The 19,991-nt window shown below is 30.2% G+C and overlaps 1 protein-coding gene across 8 annotated transcripts in view; it reads right to left on the reverse strand.

The window, feature by feature from the left end:
* Window positions 1-19,991, reverse strand: part of LOC136975771 (leucine-rich repeat protein soc-2 homolog) — a 138,244-nt gene that overhangs the window by 77,555 nt on the left and 40,698 nt on the right. For 2 of the 8 annotated variants that reach the window (XM_067270880.1, XM_067270883.1), the window contains exon 1: window positions 13,404-13,695. The exons of 2 other annotated variants lie outside the window; for them this stretch is intronic. In XM_067270880.1, coding sequence (XP_067126981.1) covers window positions 13,404-13,505 — 102 coding nt within the window. In that variant the 5' untranslated portion in view covers window positions 13,506-13,695. Of the gene's footprint in view, window positions 1-13,403; window positions 13,698-17,987; window positions 18,204-19,991 lie in introns of those variants that run through there. 4 more of the 8 variants (XM_067270884.1, XM_067270879.1, XM_067270875.1 and 1 more) reach the window with 4 other exon arrangements.

The raw sequence follows: 19,991 nt of genomic DNA on the forward strand, positions 1-19,991 counted from the left end.
TGGCAAGAAACCCACAACAAAAGCGGCCGGGTGGTGAGACATTTCCGGGACAGACCACCACCTGAAAAGAATCCTGGGTACACTCCAGAGCGGTAGGTTGTGAGGCGCCTTAATCACAGTCAGCCATCCGGCCGTCAATATACCATTTTGTAAATCTTGATGTTTTACCTTTATCTTTTTATTATTTCTATTCATATTCTTGTCCTCTACAATTCTCGATAAGAATGCTGTTTTTCTGTAATACCCCCATTGAGAATTGAAAGATTCAGAAAAAATACTTGAGTATGTTTGAAAAAATATTTTTTCGGACGTAAGTTTATTGGTCCATTCTAAGTTCTCGGACCAAAATAACACACGAAAGATTCTTGAAAAATGAGATCAAATTTGGAAGTTCTATTTAACCAAAACAAAATTATCTTCGTTTGTTCCAACGTGCAAAGTTTCCGGAAATACTCCATACCACATTCAAATATACATAGAAGCAAGCAATCTAAAACACTCATTTCGCTAGTGCTTCTGTAACAAAACTTTACGTTGTTTGTGAATAATTATTGTTGATTTCATTCGAGATTTAAATTCTCTCGAAGTTATCGCGAGAACACTTCATTCTTGCGAATTTTCGCCCGATACTTGATATAGATTTCGAGTATCAGAACCTGCCATTGATCAAACTTACATTGTTTGATTTTACGCCGAAAAGTTCTCATTGAAAACAATAAAGTGCACATTTGATTTTTCAATAAACTAAATTAATAGCAATCCTTTTATAAACAAAAGCCAGAGAATTATTGTGGCAGTGCGAGATTAAGCCTATATCAATTGCAAGAACTTAATGTTAGCAAACGATACACCGATTTCAGGATTCAGACATAAGGAATTCTAAATGAATAAAGAAACCCGCTTTAGAATTCCGATAAACCGAGCCTTTCAAATCTTTATTCTCTTCAGATCGATACAACTGTAATAAATTCTTAAGAAAATCAGTTATTACTAAAAATACTTTTGCCGAATCCGTTAAAATTGTCATAGAACTTTTGAAGAAGCGTGCTATCAAAGATTACGATCTTGTTCCGTTCGTTACTAATCTGATATGGCTGAGACAAAGATTTGATTGAACTTTCTCGAGTAGCGCTAGGCAGGTTTCAACTTTGTCCATTAGAGATGAACCTGGTCCAAACTGAGATCGATTCAAATGAGTAGTCCGGATCACTTATCACAACGATAAGCGAACACGCACGGCTGAAGGCAGAATTTTTCCATCATTAAATTTAATTTTCTTTTGTTTTGTTTGATATTTTCTCGATATTATGTTTTATTTCTTATTTATTCACGTTTATACATATTTATATGTAAGGTTATTGCTTTTGTACTGATAGATTTGTGTTTATTCAAACTTTATCTAGATTATCCGAATCCCGATTGACCGAGGTTTCTCGTTATCCGACACGATCCACATACAATTAAAAAATAACCGTATCTATGGAAGAAATCGCTAGAATCTCGGAATCAAAACATTAGGTGGCAATTCTTGTACCCTCATCTGTGGCCTACTTATGGGAATGATGTAGTGTTGGATCCCAAGAGGCTTTAGGAATAAAATTTAAACTAATAAAAGTCGACTTAATAAATCTAAAATTATATTTTATTAATGAGTAATTCAATATATCAATCAATTATTTCATTTCTTATTGGACTTTAATTTGAAAAAATTGTAGGACCTATAAATTCCCATTGTCGTCCGTCCGTCCGGCTTTCCTTAATCTCGAGAACGGAGTTAGATACCAATAGATGAGACCAGATACGGAAACGTTATGGGCAGGAGACCCCGATTAATTATATAAGAACTTCCAATGCAAACCGGAAGTTACGTTATTTCAACTCAAAACTTTTGCCCGGAAAGCAGTTAATAGAAGACCTGCACGACTCTACTGTTAAAGAGAAAGTATGATGTACAGGAGCAAGATACTACTAATTTGAAGTGGAGAGCATATATTTTAAATTAAATAAATTTATAATATGATTAAAAATTGCAGCCCGGCATTATGACCAAATCACAATAAATAATTGCTGGTTATAATATTAAAAAATGAATGCTCAATCGCTTACACTACGCGTGTGTGTGTGCATTATTCTAGCAGAAAGGTCATGTTCAGATATCGAGTCTGTTCCCAAAGTTTCCTTCTAGACTCGAGATGTATCAGGAACATTCTAGAACATTTGTCTGGCGGATATATAAGTTTTCTTCATTCTGATCGTACTCTTTAGATCATCCAATAACTCCAGAGCAATATCTTAATAATACAACCCCAGTGGCAAAACTATTACTATACAATGAAAGTATCAGAAAATCATCATTTATATCTTAGTGTGGCCAAACACTACAGCGAGCATAGCGTCAATAGCAGTGCTCTGTCTGCCTCCGCATAAGTGAATACACTACATTTCGTGTACTGTAATTCATAAAAAAAACTTTAAACGATAACACACATTATAAAATTATTTGCTTGTATTACCATTTATCATTTAGCTTCAATAAGGAATTCATATTGAAATATAACTACAATAATAGACATCTTTATTCTTCAAAGTGTTACATGTATTGTATATTAACTTATACAAGAACGACAATTTTTGCAGCTAAGATTAAATTCACTAAAGTATTTAAAAAAACAGGCTTAAAAGTGATATGCCGTATAAATCTTTTATATAGGTAATTTTTAATACAAAATGGCCGTGGTCATCCGTGTTAATCAGATAGCATCAGTCAACAATACCTGTAATAACTGGTGTTCTAGTGTACAGTACTTGCTAAAAATCAGTTTTTCGTTTTTCATTGGGTTATAATGCAGTAGACATTACCAATTTCCTTTAAAATAATACATTGTAAGTTTGTTATTAATATATATTTTTTTTCAAATATATCCGAATTAACGGACTTTCGGCAATAGCGGACACCCTTTCCCATTCGACCGTTAAATCGAAGGTATACTGTTTTAATTTTCTTCCCTCTACTAAATTATTGACTTTATTATCATTATTATACTACAGATATATAATAAACTAACTAAAAATTACCATTGTAATTTTTCTTTAGTTTGTAGAATGGCATGCCCATTTAGTAACGAATTTGTATAGTTAAGGAGAAACTAAGGCAGGAAGCGTTGAGGCGTAAGATGTAACAAATCAACACCCAGAACTTAATATAACAGAAATGAAAAGTAAATAACGTAAGGTAACCAGATGTAACTATAAATAAAATTCTCGTTTGCTACCTTACAACATAGTCTTACGTTATGCGCCTTCGTGAATAGAATGAATAGAGCGATTTCCTCATGATTGGATGCGCGCTTAAAACAAGATATCGTTATAGAAACGTCGAGTCAAAGAAATTTATTGATGGCAAGTACATTTTAAAAAAAATAATGACAATTGTATTCGTCAAATTAATAACTATTGTGTATCAGTTTCGCATATTGTAAGTAATACACACTTCAGTTTTCGTGTATTGTTCAATCGTAATTTTTTGTTTAAATTCATACGTTTAAACGTTTTAAATTTGGTTAATGTTACCCTAGGTATACAAAATGGCGGCTCGTCTCTAATCCCAGCAGTCAGACAGGAAACAGTTTAATTACTAATAATTTGGTTGCTAATAATTATAGTAATTTATTAGAATAGGTTAGGTTAGGTTAGGTTAGAACGTGCGTCCCCACTGTTTCCTGTCTTCTGACTGCTGGGATCAGAGACGAGCCGCCATTTTGGATACCTAGGGTAACATTAACCTTAAATTTAAATAAATACAGTAAAATTTAATTGTAAGTTACTGAAAATCAGTTTTAATCTGTATGTAACTGAATTAGGCTGATGAATCTCTTATCTGCTCAAATACAGATGTAATTGAGCAGATGAGAGTAAAATAAAAATAAGACCGCCATTTGTAATTTTCAGTTTTAATAATTAATAAATACTGATATTCATTTAAAGACCATTTTCACTTCAAAAGCCTTAATATTCACAGGCCTTCTGCGATATATATCAACTTTCTCGTATTTATCAACAAACAATGGCGATGATGATGATGATGATGCTTTATTTAGCATGGATATTATCGGCGCAATCTGAATTTCCGTAAAGTGAGTTGGTTTTAATTTTAGTCATCTGTCTTTTCTGAGAATTCTCGATTTAATAAAAGATTAAATTCGTTCTAAAGTATCACAAAATTGAATTATATACGAAAACTGAACAAGATCAATTCTATAAAAACCATCAAAATAAATCGAGCTGACAAAATACGATTATCGTCTCTTATGATAACTATATACACGTATATGTGAATTAAATTAATAGAAAATTTTGTTTATGTATATACAAATTACAATTAAATATCATCACAATGCTCTTAAAGTAGTTAAAATCTCACGAAATTTTCAAAGAAATTGAAAATAGACGACTTATTTGCGCTCGCTGGCAAAAGAGATTCCATCAGAAAAGTCAAACAAACAAAAACTTAAATTTTATTTAATTACATTTACCGAACTATTAAATACATCTGAAGATCTACATTTCATTTTATTTCCTTCGTAGCTGGAAAATTAATTTGTCTTTTAGATTTTTTTACAAACTTTTGAGCTAAGATCGTAATCTATAAGTTATTTTTCGTAAAGCCCGCAGTGTCACGATTAAATTTATAGTTTCGATAGAAAGTTTACAATAGCGCTGATCTTAAATTAATGTGAATGATACATATGCTAGTTAATTTATCTCAGATTTTTCTGATTCAGTTTGATTTTAACAATTCTAACTCAATATCGCAATTACTGATATATTAAACATGGCACACCAAAAGCATCAACACCAACACCACCCCCTTTATCTCCTCGCCACTTCGACCTTTAACCACCAAAATTTAATAGCATCAATCCAACCTAATAAACAAACCTCCCTGAAAAATTTCACAAATTTTCGACAAAAAGCACAGGAGTTAAGTTTCTAAGAGGGTAAACAAAATCATGCCTCCCCACATATCCAGAAAACCCCGCATTCCCCCCTGCATTTCTCAACGTTTCCTGAATCCAAAAATGTAAAAAATCTTGGGGGCCCTTCGCCATATTTTCCCTCTGTTATATATAAACAGCCGGGAATGTAAAAGAATCATTTATTTTACATCCCGAAATATTTGTTTTATAAATTAAATACCCTCAATACATAGTGGATTAAAGATGTTCGTGTGAAATTTGCCTAATGAATGAAATGAAAATGGACTTATAAATGGGAAAGTATTCACTTATAGCACCTTATAGTGTGAATTTGTTCATTATTTCATTTATTTTATTTATTTTTCCCCTGTTCATTAATAGCTAGAAACTACTACATTCTAAATGTTTATGTAATGAGATGAACACTCACGAATTATTCTTTTACTCACTGTTATTCTTTTTTTTTCTGTAATATTTTTCAGCAAATTTGTCTATAATTGACAAATCTCTCGAATAAATTGAAAACTTAAAATCGAGTAAATTGAATTTTCTTATAATTTCTTAAATATTAAAAAAAAGATGAAAATAACACTAAACTTCAAACTTGTACGCGATAGAGTTGTCATGTAAATTAAATAAAAATGACAAACTGATATTCTTCTTACATGTATAAAAAAATAACTAAGGTTAAAGGCGTAACAATATGATCTTTAAATCGATTATAAAAAAAAGACTTGTAGTTATTTATAGAGAATGCGTTTATTATGCTACTAATGAAAGTTACGTGAGTTGAAAAGGAAAAAAACAAAAATACTTCTTTCATTCCTTAACTTATTATTACAAAGTGTAAGAAACGAAGTGGAAGGCCATCTTCAATCTCCATCCTTGACGAAAAGAAAAAAAAAACGATCTGACGAGCTGCAAGTAATAGAAACATTACTGCAAATCATATTCAGCTTGGAAATGGGCCATTGGAAGAGTTCTTTGCTCATCATCTCATCTAAAATAATAAAAAAAAGAGAAGCTCAAACCCCGTCTGAAAGATCACCATATGATTGCAAGAGTCGGATGGGCAAAGACAGAGATGAGTTGGACAACCGAGTGACGGGAAATCGTTTTCAATAACGAAAATACGTTTAACTTAGATGGGTATCAACGCTATTGATACGATAACAGAAAAAGACGAGCGAGTTTATTCTAAGCGTGTCCAGGGTGTGTGTCGGTAACGATTTGGGCTGCTTTTGGGTGCGAAAGAAAATCTGAAACTGTCTTTTAAATCGGCAGGCGAAAGTAATAACGTACCAGAACATCTCCTTCCAATTGACGAAAAATCGGAGTAAAATGAAAATTCCAACGTGATAATGCTTCCGGTACATATTACTACGAGTATTAAACAGCGGTTTGCATCTAGCAACATCAATATAATTGACTGATCGTCACTCTTTCCTGGGCCGAACCCTATCAAAAATCATTGGGAGTATCAAAACGGAAGACGGTTCCAAACAGATGGAGAGTTGAAATTAGACTACACAAAAGAGTGCAGAAAATCAGTTTTAAAGAACTGCAATATTTAATTATTTCAATGCCAAAGCGTATATATTTGCAATTATTTACAAACACGGAAAATCGAATGATGTATAAATATTCTTTTCGTTTGAGATTCAGTGAATAAATAGAAGGTGGCGAATGATTTTGCACCACTGCGAAATGACCGTTTTTGCGTATTTGTTTGGATTATCTTATACAAAAGAGATTATTTTATATAATCAAGTCAGAAATTAAATTTGGAAATCGGCAATTATTCTACTTTACAGGATGGCTTTGACTTATCAACAGGAAAGAAATGCGTTAATATTTTGGTTTTAAACGTCTAATATACGATTTAATTATTATATATTTTACACTATACAAGGTATAAATTCGAAATTTTCAATAATGTAATATTTTACAACAATAATTTTAATTATGATTGGCTATTTAATAAGAATTTGAGTCAATTCGATAATCGTTTGATTTCTTCTAAAGCGATTGTTCTTAAAGGAATTAAGTTACTTGCACATTCGAATGATAACTCTGTACCATTAATCTGAAAATAATTAAGAGTTGGACAGTATATATCATACCGATTACTTAACGAATAGTTCTAATCTTTTCCTTCAGTTTTATTATTCAGAATGCTTAACTTTACGTAATCAATAATAAAATTCGTTACAAAAATATTTATAATTAAAACTGATAATAAAGAAAATTTGAACAATGAACTATAAACGAACAAAGTCATATAATAATAGATTGACTGATACAAAAATTCTTACTAAAATAGCAGTAGAAACGATAGTATTTAAAAAGAAGTTTACAGATTTACATATTCATCAAATATTTTATAATATTAACTTAAACATTAAGCATTATAAAATTACATAAGCTTACATATGTATATTGTGTTTAAGATTTAAACATTTACCTTATAAAGACTATAGACCCGCATATTTAAGTAAATGCAAACCTTGCATTTGCATTAAAAATCACTAATGCATAAAAAATTTCCTTTACCTTAACATTCGTAGAATTTTATATTGAAATAAGATATCAAATGAATAAATGTTAACTGTATACGAAAATACGTGAAAATGAGTCATAAATTTCATCGTTAAGCTAACGGAGATTCGTAATAGAAGGAATATTTTTTTTAAAAAACTCAAGCGTTTAAAATGCTTCTTCCAACTTTTATCTATAGTAGTGTTGCCACGTGTCCTACTTTAGTAGGACGGTCCTATAATTGCCCATATGTATCTTATGCCAAAATCTCCTACTTTGGAAGTTCAGACCTTACAAATCATTTCTTAATAAATGACATAAAAATTGGTATTCTTCTATGTGATTAAATTCACTAAGGTTTAAAGGAGGATTATGCAGTATAATCTTCTTTATTCGTAATTTTTAATACGTTATTTGACTCGGTTCTACTGTACTTCGAGCCTGAATTAATTCAAAAACAATTTGAATCTGGATGAAGTATTCGTTTCAAAGATTACTCAATCAAGAAAATAGGCCATAATCTAGCCAAAGATAAATAGGCCTCTTATTATTTTCACTGTTATCGTCATACTTAACCTGTCAAAATCGCTCACAAATTTAAATCATCTTACACATGCCATAATCTAAAGTCGAAATCAAGATACAAGATTTGCTCTATCCATTACTACTGTAATGTAAATTAAAATGAAGTCAGTTTTATTTCAAATGATACTTCCTCTTCTCGAACCTCGATTTTATAAATTTAAATACATTACTTATTTTTTTTAATATAACGATATTCGATGACAAGAAGACTAAATCCTACTTTTCTCCATTTTTATACACGAATTTGACAGTACATATTAGTGATAACTGTGTTAGTTACTCCTAGATGGCGACAGCATGTAGTGTATTTTGCTGTTTATTCAATATTTTGATCGAGTCTTTCGTTATTTTAAGAGCTTTAAAAAATGATTTTTTACCTTTTAATAACGAGCTTAAAAAAATTATTACCACGTTAGCGCTTTCCTTCGTTTTAAACCAAACTTAATTTAATAAATAAAACTTTGCATTAAAGAAAATATTACATTAAAAGCATTCGTGTTAAATACGTAAAATTTAGATAATTCAATTTTAAAAAAAAAGGTAAAAAAGTAACCTTTATTTCATGAGAGAAGCACAAAAAACCGATTTTACTGCATAAACCGAAGCAGAACTCCATAATTTTTGCTGCAAAACAATGCAATGATTGCAGATAATAAAACTGAATCAACCTTTATCTTTTAAACATTGAAAACGAAAGAATTTAAATCAATAACTGCTTGCTCTTATTAAAGATACGCAAACAATTGACGTCTTGTTTACCAATAGTTATCTCGTTCTGATGTTAAATACAATTACCAAATGTTATTTAATGTAAAACATTTCAGTAAATTTTCCTGCTTACGCTCCCACTTATACAGTTCTGGTTCCATTTTTTAAAAAACAGTTATAAAAATCGTTTCTGTTCCATGCAATCTTAATTAATATTTCATGTAACACCAATATCAAAATAAGGATTGGAGTGATCCCATTTGCACTAAAAACTGTTCTAAATCAATGAAGAATTACAAATTAAACATGTGCATTTCTAGATCTAACCTTTGAGAAGTAATTAAAGGTAAACAGAACGGCATAATTATCCCCGTAACACGAAGAATATTTTAACAGTAATATTATGCTTGGTTTAATTTTTCACTAATTTGTGTTTTTAAGTTAAACCACAATCGGACTTCTCTATCTAAAATGCCATTAATCAATAATAAAGTTCGGGAATCATTTATTAAAAGTTACAAACTATATACATTATATTCAATTCTGATAATTGAGAAAAACCGAAAGTATCCGTGCCCTTATGTTAAGTTTGTTATTAAATATATCAAATATGATATAAAGATGGATGGCGTAAATCTATAAAGAATGATATTATAACATAATACTATAATATCACCTTGCACTCTTGTTTCAGATACCAATATCAATTAAGCATTATTATGGCATTTTCCAAATATATTACTACTATCTACGTTCAGATTTTATAGTAAAATATATATTACAACAACATACAAAAATACGTAAATTTTAAGCTGCTGACGTATGAAAAATTTACATATTTAACAATAATTTCCCTATAATTAAGTATGAAAGTGAAAATTTTATATAATTAAATATTCATCTACCAATAACATTCATAAATACCCATTAAATCAATAGAAAGGGTAACTTAATTCAAAATAAATTCTTCTCCAATAAGCAATTATTTTTAAGATATTTTAAGCTATATACGAAATTAAGACAGCGAATTCATCAAAGAATAAAATAATACCGACGAATGTTATTCACAGTAGGCCTACTATAATTCCAGTAACTTAAATGTGGACGACAGATCAATGATGATAAATGCTTACAGGTCTGATTTGGACTGTAAAAAGTAACGTCAGCAAATAATTATTTCAATATATCGGCTACTAATTAGAAAAAGGTTATAACCGGGAATTTACAAGATGATTTCCACTGTGATCGAATGTTCAGTTTTCGATCACGGTGGACATTATGAAGAAAAATTTGTTTTATCTGTTCTACCGCAACGTTCAACTCCTAAATCTAAAAATTACATCATTAACTAATAATTTAACACGTGACGAGTTCCCGAAAGTTATTCACAATCTTAATACAGTAATATTCTTTCTACGACATTTTTAATCAAGTAGCCTACGGTACCATAATCAATAGAATATTAAATGAGATTATTATTTTGAAAAAGAAAAAAAAAACTCCATTTTCTAAATATTAACAAAGGTTTTCGGATCTGATTACTTCTTAAATCAAAAGCGTAGATAGAGAAATCATATAAATCAATAGTTATCAGCTTTGATTTGATGAGATAATGAACACCTTACAAACTGCACAATGATATAATATATGAGCATGTTTATGTTTTAACTGAAAATGATAAAACATTAAAGCTGTGTAATGTCGAAACGTGTTGATATTTTTAATTTGTGCGTATGGATTTAATTTATTTTAAGGCGTCGTACAGATAGTCAAAATATTCACTGAAAATCCCATGATCTGTATTGTTTCCGTTAAGCGACCATACAAATAATATCCATTAAATTAATGTACATTTCTTTACAAAATGTAAATCTTTCCCCGCCAATTGTTAATTAAAACTGATTTTAAAATATTTAACAATTGTTATCTAAAAATTTACCATGGAATATTAAATAAAGATGTATCTGTGGGTAAGTGGTATAACCAGCTTGGGTAATTTATGGTTATCTCCGCGACTGGCCGTGATGTGTCTCGAAAAATGTTTTGTTTACGGAAAACGAGTGAGTTGGACCACTTGGAGAACAAGTTGTTAACCGACCGTCCTACAAATATTTTAAAATTCCTATTCATTTAGAACGCATTCCAAAACGATGGCCGGGAAGAATTTTATTAATCCATTTAATATTCTCTAAATTCTAGACATAATCCAAATGTCACGAATGGATGATTTCGACCTTGTCCGACTATCACAATGAAATAAAAGTGTATATACTTTTGACGCTACTGATAAAAAGATTTTTCTTGAAGTATCAGCATTGACGCAATATCAAGCGTACGGAATTGCAATAACATCGGTGATGTCATGCAATGATTTCACAACTGCGGTTTTATACGGAATTTGATTTCTTTTTTTTAATAAATAAACCCTGTCATATCCAATCTGAGAAAACGAAACAAGAAACTTATAGAGACTACGCGCAATTAATCGTCGTACAAAATGATCGGTAATGGATGATAAGCAGCCACGATGAATTCGTCCAGTCACCATTTTTCAATTAATTTCGCAATGGATAAAAACGCCATTCTTTAAGAATTTTGTTTTCTGAGTAGAAAAGGTTTTATTGTAAAGAAATCGTCCTTATAACAGTTAACATTTATAAATCTTTGATGGATTTATCACGATCCTCGAAAGAATAAATTCGTGTGTCTTTCCCCATTGTTGTTATTATTTCGAAATATATATATATATATATATATATATATCTTTATGTAAAAAATATCGATAAAATTTATATTTCTACGAGTTTATATATTTTCTAGATACTTTAAAATACAATTTATGAGTGTAAAAATGCCTTATCGCTGTACTATGGATATATTAAACGGGCGATATTGTGAGAACATAATCACGAAATTGAGCAACGTTTCAATGGAAAATATTACATTTAATCATTAATTTACGTATGCAGAAAGTTTTAAAAGATTTCAAATATTCCCAACCACACAATAAAAATAAGCAATTACAATTTATTAATGGGAACGTTTCGAATAACGAGAACAACTTTTAAATATAACGTTAAATATTTTTTAAATCTTAATCGATAATAAGAATTTTTATTAAATTAAATCTTCGTGCTTCCTGTAGGAATATTTAAAACATAAATGAATTCCCTCCCCCCTTTTATTTCTGTGATATGCCGAATGAATATTCATATTTTAGTGTATATTTAATATAACACTTTAATCAAAATTAGGTTACGAACGGATATTTCCACTAGGAAAAAATCAATAAATAGTTTAAAGCACTTTGGAACTAGCAACCTCATTATATAATACTTGTTTTCTTTTTATACATACATACATATATATAAAAGCATAAAACTTATAGAAATATATAACTGGAATAAGGCGTAAAATTGAAGTTTAGAATTTTCAAAAAAGGCCATTGCAAACAAATGAAAACAGAAATGATCGAAAACAGCGTACTTAGAATAGGACCTTCACAAGATGACAAGTCACCATACTAGTTGTTGACCTTGAGCTTCGTTACTATGTCTCTGTACAATATGCTACGTACAAACCCCTTAAAAGATACATTTTAAAAGTTATCTAGTACGAAATTATCACAGCGGTAATAACCGTATCAGTAGTAAAAGAATAATCAGTCGCGACTAGAACGCCCTTTTTTTTCTTTTATATATATATAATTTTTTTTTCCTAGCAGCTTAAACTTTCGGAATGGCGACACACCGTTAGTATCGAGGCCAAGTTTCCTGTTGAAACAATGCCTTCTGTAACTGGATGTATTGTAGAGAAACGCTACGCTGATTTTCAGATATGCAAACTTCGTCTCCATCGAACGAAATATGCGAAAAAAAATTATATATATATATATATATATATATATTTAACCGATTACAATTTTATCCGCGAAAAGCGATCGACGAATCCGTCTCGCGACGTCATTACCTAATTTTAAAAAAAAAATCCGATTCGAGACGTGTGACGTCACTTCAACGTAACAATAACTTTTACCATCGAAGAAATCCAACAGGGGGCGAATCCTAACACTAAGTTGTGTATTATTTATAGTCATCGAATTACATCACATGCCAACCGTTTTGGATTTTTCCCTTTTGTTTTTTCTTTTCCTCCCCCCGTCGGAGATAAGCCGAAACCATACGTAAACTAAGAAAAACAAAGTGGAAAATGGGCAACATGGATTGCGCTACTTCGCTCGACGGTCGCTCCGTCCCGAAACTCGCTAATTGAGCTTTTAAACGTTAACACCACTCGGCACACGGTTTACAAAGAAAGAAGAGAAGGGAATTGGAAACTTTTTTTTAAAAGTTAGCGGGACATTTACGACACCCACGAGTTACAGTCAGCGTCCGTTGACCTGCGTCACCCTTCGACCCCCCCATACCACACCGATCCTGTCCCACAACCAGACTCCAGACGGCGACATTACATCGTCGTCCACACTAATTCGACTCTATTTACTAAGTAAACTAGTAGACTAGGTGTTAATGAATTACGTGGGATTTCGTTAATAGAAAAAACTACTTAGAAACTAACTGGAAGTTGCTCTTTTACCTGACAGCCGCAGCGTTCTGTGTCTTCCATGCTGAGCAAAACAGAGGAGAGGATATGCAAGACGAAAGCCGATTGGTCAGAAAGATAAGTGCGCGCGCGCATTTAGCTTTAGCGTCACAACATCGCTTTACACGTGCCTCCTAGTGGGATGAAGTGCGTCTGCTAAAAATTTTTCTCAAAATCGATAAAGTTTTGTTTCGGAAAGTTTTGTTTCTACAAGTAAACAGAAACGTTTATTTCCCTTTATTTATTTTATTTTATTTTTTCCCAGTTGTAAGCGGTTAAAGACGCTCTTCGATTTCTTGAGTAAGGATTATTTCGTTATTTTACCGTAGAAATCAATTGAATAATTAGGCCTGTTAACTTGGCGCGTTTCTTTTTTTTTTAATTGTATCGGCGGTGACGTCATCGGAATTGATTGTTTAATGGTTGCCGATCGAAATCTGCCGCGAAAAATGAGTAAGAAAAGTTTTAATCTTGTATTATTGTTAAAAGGCTTAATTAGGCAGTTTCGGAATAGAGTCGACACTGTGTACTTTTGATTTGTTTTTGTTGTTAGCTTACGACAACAAAACGGTGGAAAAGTCCGTACGAGCTAATTGTCACGTTTGCGTGATATAAACCTTTGACCTTGTGTATGTATCACGCTATCGTGACAATTATTTAATCTCTGATTGCTATGAGAGAATTATTTAAAATGATGGTGCGGCTATTTATCCCGGTAAAGAGCTACTGAAGTTTAAAAAATAATAATAATAATTGTAAATTGATAAATAATTAAGCCCGTACAGAAAAAGGAATAAATACAAATAACCAATGAAATATTAAAACTAAATAAGGAAGCAAAAAATTAATTTCACTTTTAAAGTAGGCCTATTTTTTTGATTAGAAAGCATTTTAAAAATTAAATAATAAAATAATAATAATAATAATTTCGATATGATTCATTATATAAATTGCTTTTTATAACTTACGAAGAATAAAATATATTCCATACACACTGCATTGATAGATCTTAACATGAAAATTAAAGCCACAACAGGATAATCGCTACTTTATCTAAAGTATTTAAGATAATTGTTAACTTTTAAACTTTAATCTTTGTTGCAGAAGTCCCGGTTAAAATCTAAATTGATTAAATTTTACCCCCACTAATAAATTATGAGGTAAAAAAAAAATAAATTAAAAAAATGATTCCCTCTTGTATAAAGTGTTTCTATGCCGTTCGTTATCTATAAAAACCCAATAATATTTTCGATAAGAATCTAATCAATTTAAATTTCAAACTGATGACAATCCCGAGATATGGCCTACATTTCAAGAGCTATTTATAACTGTAAAAATAGACCCGTTCTAAGAAGTCTAGCATAAGAGGACATTGTGTGTTTTTTATCAATGGTACAAAAATCGAAATGCATTATTTTTCTTTTATTTAAGAATAATTATAAGATTGTTTCTGTACACCACACATTCGAATAACAATTTAAATAGTTTCTGATGTATATTTAATCCTTAAAACAGATAAAAATTTAGAGGTTGGTCATCTGTCGGGTCTGTTTAGTAGACTACACATCACTCTTATAGGCCCGTTTCTATATTGAAATATTCAAAGAAAAAGTCGTTATTGCAAAACAATGATTTTACTATAAAAACGTTAATTGTAGAAGTCCACAAGTTTTTGTTGTAGATTATATTAACAAACCGAGAACTCTTATCTACGAGTAATCTATTGCCTACATCAATAAAACTTAAATATGCTAAATAATTCAAATTATTATCTTCCTGGCTTTGACTGTTTATTGAATGTAGAATATCTTCTATAATTACTGACTTGAGAACAAAATTTTTAAAAGTTTAAGCAGAATGTATCACAATAATAATGAATTTTGCTCCATTTGCTGTTGATAGTTAAACGCGTTAGAAAACAAGTCAAACTTGATTCCAACAGGAGTATTATTTATCGTGTTTTCGTAATATTTAAAGAAGAGACAAAAGAAATATGATCGGATCATTGGATAGAAAGCAAAACACCATTTACTGTGGTACTCCTCGATCTTTCGATCTAACCGACAGAATTTCTATTTGTTGTGAAAAAGATCAGATATATCTTATCTATTAGTCCTATTAATAACTATTAACAAGAATATAACAATATGTGAATATAAATAAACCGTACCAACAAATATTAAACTAGTTATTGGAAATTAATAAAAAGAAATTAAATATAGATTTAGATCTGTTGCACTGATATATTATGAAGAACTTGTTGCTCTTATTCGATATTTGCAAGTAATTAAAGGAGAAACATCACTTTACTTTCCTTCTGTACTAGTCATATTGTTTAAATAAAATATCACAAAGTTCATTTGATTCGTCCTTTATTAATTAAGTTTGTTTTAAACATTTTCCAATAACATAAACTTAAAATAACTAAGATTAAATCACTTATCAATCAATTTTTAACTTATTTAATTAATAAATAAGTTATAATTATAACTTATTAAAAAATTAATAGGTCTTAATTTTTAATATATCAATTCTATAATTTTACTTTTTACTTTTAAATAAATTAATGGAGAAAAAATTAAAGATTTTTTTGCATAATTCCTCTATTTAACAAATCTTAATTTTTATAATAAAAGTTTATTTAGAATTATGTTTCCATTTTGTTTTATAATAAGATTTATAAGGACTGTAATTAGATTTTACAACATGTTAAAACAATTGACTGAGAAGATTGAATAATTTTTCAAGACTACAAGCCTACAATTTTGAATAAATTCATTAATAAAGTTTATTAATTCGACTAATTGTTCATTTATTATTATTAATTTAATATTAGCTAGAAAATTTTAAAATACACATCCAACAACAGTAAATATATAGAAAAGTGTTAAATTTATGAGTTCTCAGTAATTATTATATTAATTACTTTACAATTATAAAGTTAGAGATTAAATAACACATTATCAGCAACTATATAACACATAAAAATGAACCTTTTTGTATATATATTCCTTTATAAAAAAAAAAAAAAAAAAAAGGTTTTCCTTCACTTTTCCAAGGAAAGTTTTCTTTTCTTAAATTAAATCTACTTCAGAAATTTTTTATTATGTATTAGTTGTTTATTAAACTTAAAATTTTCGAGTATTTCTAACTTTCTGTTGAAATCATTTTCAAATTAATCACAGCCTGTATAGGCCCTATTAATAGAGAGAGATTTTTTTACTGAAAACAACAACCTTGTCAATATTAATTAACAAATATAATTAATGATCAATAAAGTTAGCTTATAAATCTGTTTCATTCAAATCCAATTAAAACTTTGTGGTTCTTTTTTTAAATAGAGAAATTACAAAAATTTAAAGTCATTAATATGAAACTTTCTCACTAGATGGCAGTATATGTAATTAATTAAAACAGTATAAGCAATATATTAATTACAAAATAAATAAATTAAAATAGAAAAGAAGAGAAAAATTTCTTTTAAAATTAATGACGAAATTATAAATTAATTTTTAGTAAAGATACAAATTACATAAAAGCAAATCACTTTTTTATTAGTTTCATAGGCCTATATATGAAATATCCTCATAGAAAACAATATATAAAAATGGTTCCTTTAAAGAGTTTGCGCTTTAAAAACGAAAACTTTGTGACTAATTTATAGGTTATTTTCAACGGAAAATCTGTGTCAAATAGAATTTTTTCTTCTAATTTTAGCAAGATTAAAAAATGATTTTACTAAGTGCATAATAGAAAAAAATATAAACTATGCTAACTAGTGTTACAGTTTATATTAATGCGATGACGATCTAAAGAATAAATTCGACCGCAGTCTCGCTCAATGAAAACAAATACAATTATCGCATACGACTAAAAAACAGAAATAAAAATAATACAATATTTTCCGGGTAAATTCTGCAGTATTTTGCGTAAGTAAACGATTATCTCCGTCCGAGCGAAAAGATTAAATGGCCAACGTTGATTTACGGAGCCACGAAAAAGCGAGGTTTTCGGACAAAAATGTAAAAAAAATGCTAATTTATTACACGGTGCGCGAGGGGGGGAATTGTTTTAGGGGAAGAAATTAAGGCCCAGCGCGTGCGCAGAAGGCACGAGGAATTAAAAAAAACTGCACGAGGAAAAATAGGTGGAAAAGAATAAGAACGACGCGATCTTTCATACAGCAACGGAACGCTCGCTACCGATTGACCTTGACCTCGAAACTGTCGGACTCGGTACATTCTCCCGAAGGGTTGAAGGTTCTCCATGTATTCGCTTCTCCGTTCTTTCGGTTTGCCATTGCCGTTCCGTTACCGCTCTATCTACATTAAAAATTTTTCTGTATAACTTTCCTTCCCGGCATGCCCGGCAATACTCTTTCCTGTGCCGCTGACGTCATGGCGGTGACGTCACGTCCGTCCAAATAACGGCGCCATTCCCGCGCTGTTCGGTACGCATTGGGTTAAATGTACAGTTAATTTTCCGTGTGTGTCCGATATCAATGCGCGCCGGATTTATCGTAAATAAAAGAAACAATCAACAATGCATTAGATATAGATAGAATTATATACACCTTACCCCCATATAAGCCTCACGGAATATGAGAGAATGGACGGTCTGAGACACAAGACATTTACGAATAACGTGTAGGCGGAATGGTTAGGTCTGGGCATTTGATTTCAAAATGGCCGCCGCATTCGGTGCGAAACGTGAACAACAAATGGAAGGAGCGACCAATAAAATAATTCCTTTCGTCTTACGTCCTCCGTCTTCCAAACGAATTCGCTTAAGAGAATTATCACATAATAATTATCCAGGCGATCGACGTGTCGATAAAAATTGCCACATTTTTCTTACACGTAACGCGATATTCTTTACACACCACAAGAGGAAAGCCGTTCGCTTTCTTCCACAAAACAATACAAAAATTCTCTTTGCCTACTCCTTGGCGGCTTCGATAACGGGACAAAAAAAAATCTTACAATTAATATTAGCACCGGATAAAAAAAAACTTATCAATCGGATTATCGATTTATTATTACACGCCTATGAAGAAAAATAAAATAAAATAAATGCAATCAAAATGGAGCCTGTAATTTTGCAATACACATCTTTCGCGGCATAATTATTCATTTAAAAAACATATGTATTTTATGGGTCAAATCTGAAGAATTTATATCTGATACCCATTAATAAATTTTAATATTAACGTAACTTTAATTGTTTTACGATTAAATTAGTAAAATATGTATAAAAATACTGAATAATACAAAAGTATAATCGGGGGGGTTAATTTTTTAAATTATGCCTTAACGTATGGAATTTATATATATTCTGTCAAATCCACATAAAATTTGCATAAATACTCAATGCTAACAGGCTACACTGTACGAAAAATTCGAGCAACGTAGCTGCTCCTGTTTAATCTATAAGATTACATTTCTAAAGCTAAATTTCTAGTGTCGAATATGGTGAAGTCAGGACCATTTTGGTGAATTTCGAACACGATAATTCAAGTAAATTTTGACCGTATCGTCTCCAGTTCGTTAATATCATCGAGTAAAAACGTTTATAAAACTTACTAACCAATTTGTTTTCAATGAAATGTTAATACAGTGCTTTAAAAAAAACAGCGAGTAAAGTCTCTTTAACTTCTCAAATTTAACATATTTATGTAATAATTCGTGTGATTAGCGTGTTAATAATGACCTATTGTCATTTTATCTGCTAAAAAATTCTCCTACTCGACCAAATATATCAAAACTTAGAATTTTATATTCCTGTAATATTTAATTTTTAATATTTTTTTCTTGTTTTATTTATGTGTGAATTTGTTTACAAGAAAATGCTTTTGATTCAACTGACTTTGACTCTACTTTTCTCCAATGTTATTCCTTTTCTTGTCATTACAATCAGATGTAAAATATAAATTAAGAACATTAAACAATTTTATCAATGTATTAAGTAACTTATCTTAAAGTCTATATAATTTTTGAGAAATGAAACAAGACTATTCTCATATTGCTTTCTTTTCATTTAGCAAACAGAACACAGAACACTAAAAAAAAAATCCTTGATAAAACTACTAGTGTTACAGTAAAGGCTAGCAAATTATCACTGTTTATAGCATATTTAAATACAGAATTTTAGAATATTTCAAAAATTGAATTAACCCAGAAATATTGTTATTAAATAAACAAATGTTTAAACTGCCATAAAGTAATACTGTTTATATCTTTTTCATCATTAAAAATTGTATAATTTAACTACATCTTTCTACGTTATCGTCATTACGAAGCATTGTACGCGGTAAATAACATCTAGATCAAGTGTTTAAAAACTAGTTATGATGGAAAAACATCAAATGAGAGAAGATGATTTTGTTAATAAAGACAACCATTTAATTCTTATTATTATCTGAATGTTTTTACATAATGTAACTATGTAAACTTACTGCAAGATAGGTTTTCATCGTGAAATACACGACTGATCATAAGATTTTGACAAATTACCACTTAAAATTTACGATTCAAAATGTATGTTACAAAGAAAACTTTCATTGAAAGAGACGCCGATTATCAG

Source organism: Centruroides vittatus, unplaced genomic scaffold (assembly GCF_030686945.1).
Source record: "Centruroides vittatus isolate TY-2023 unplaced genomic scaffold, ASM3068694v2 contig_388, whole genome shotgun sequence".
NCBI lineage: Eukaryota > Metazoa > Arthropoda > Arachnida > Scorpiones > Buthidae > Centruroides > Centruroides vittatus.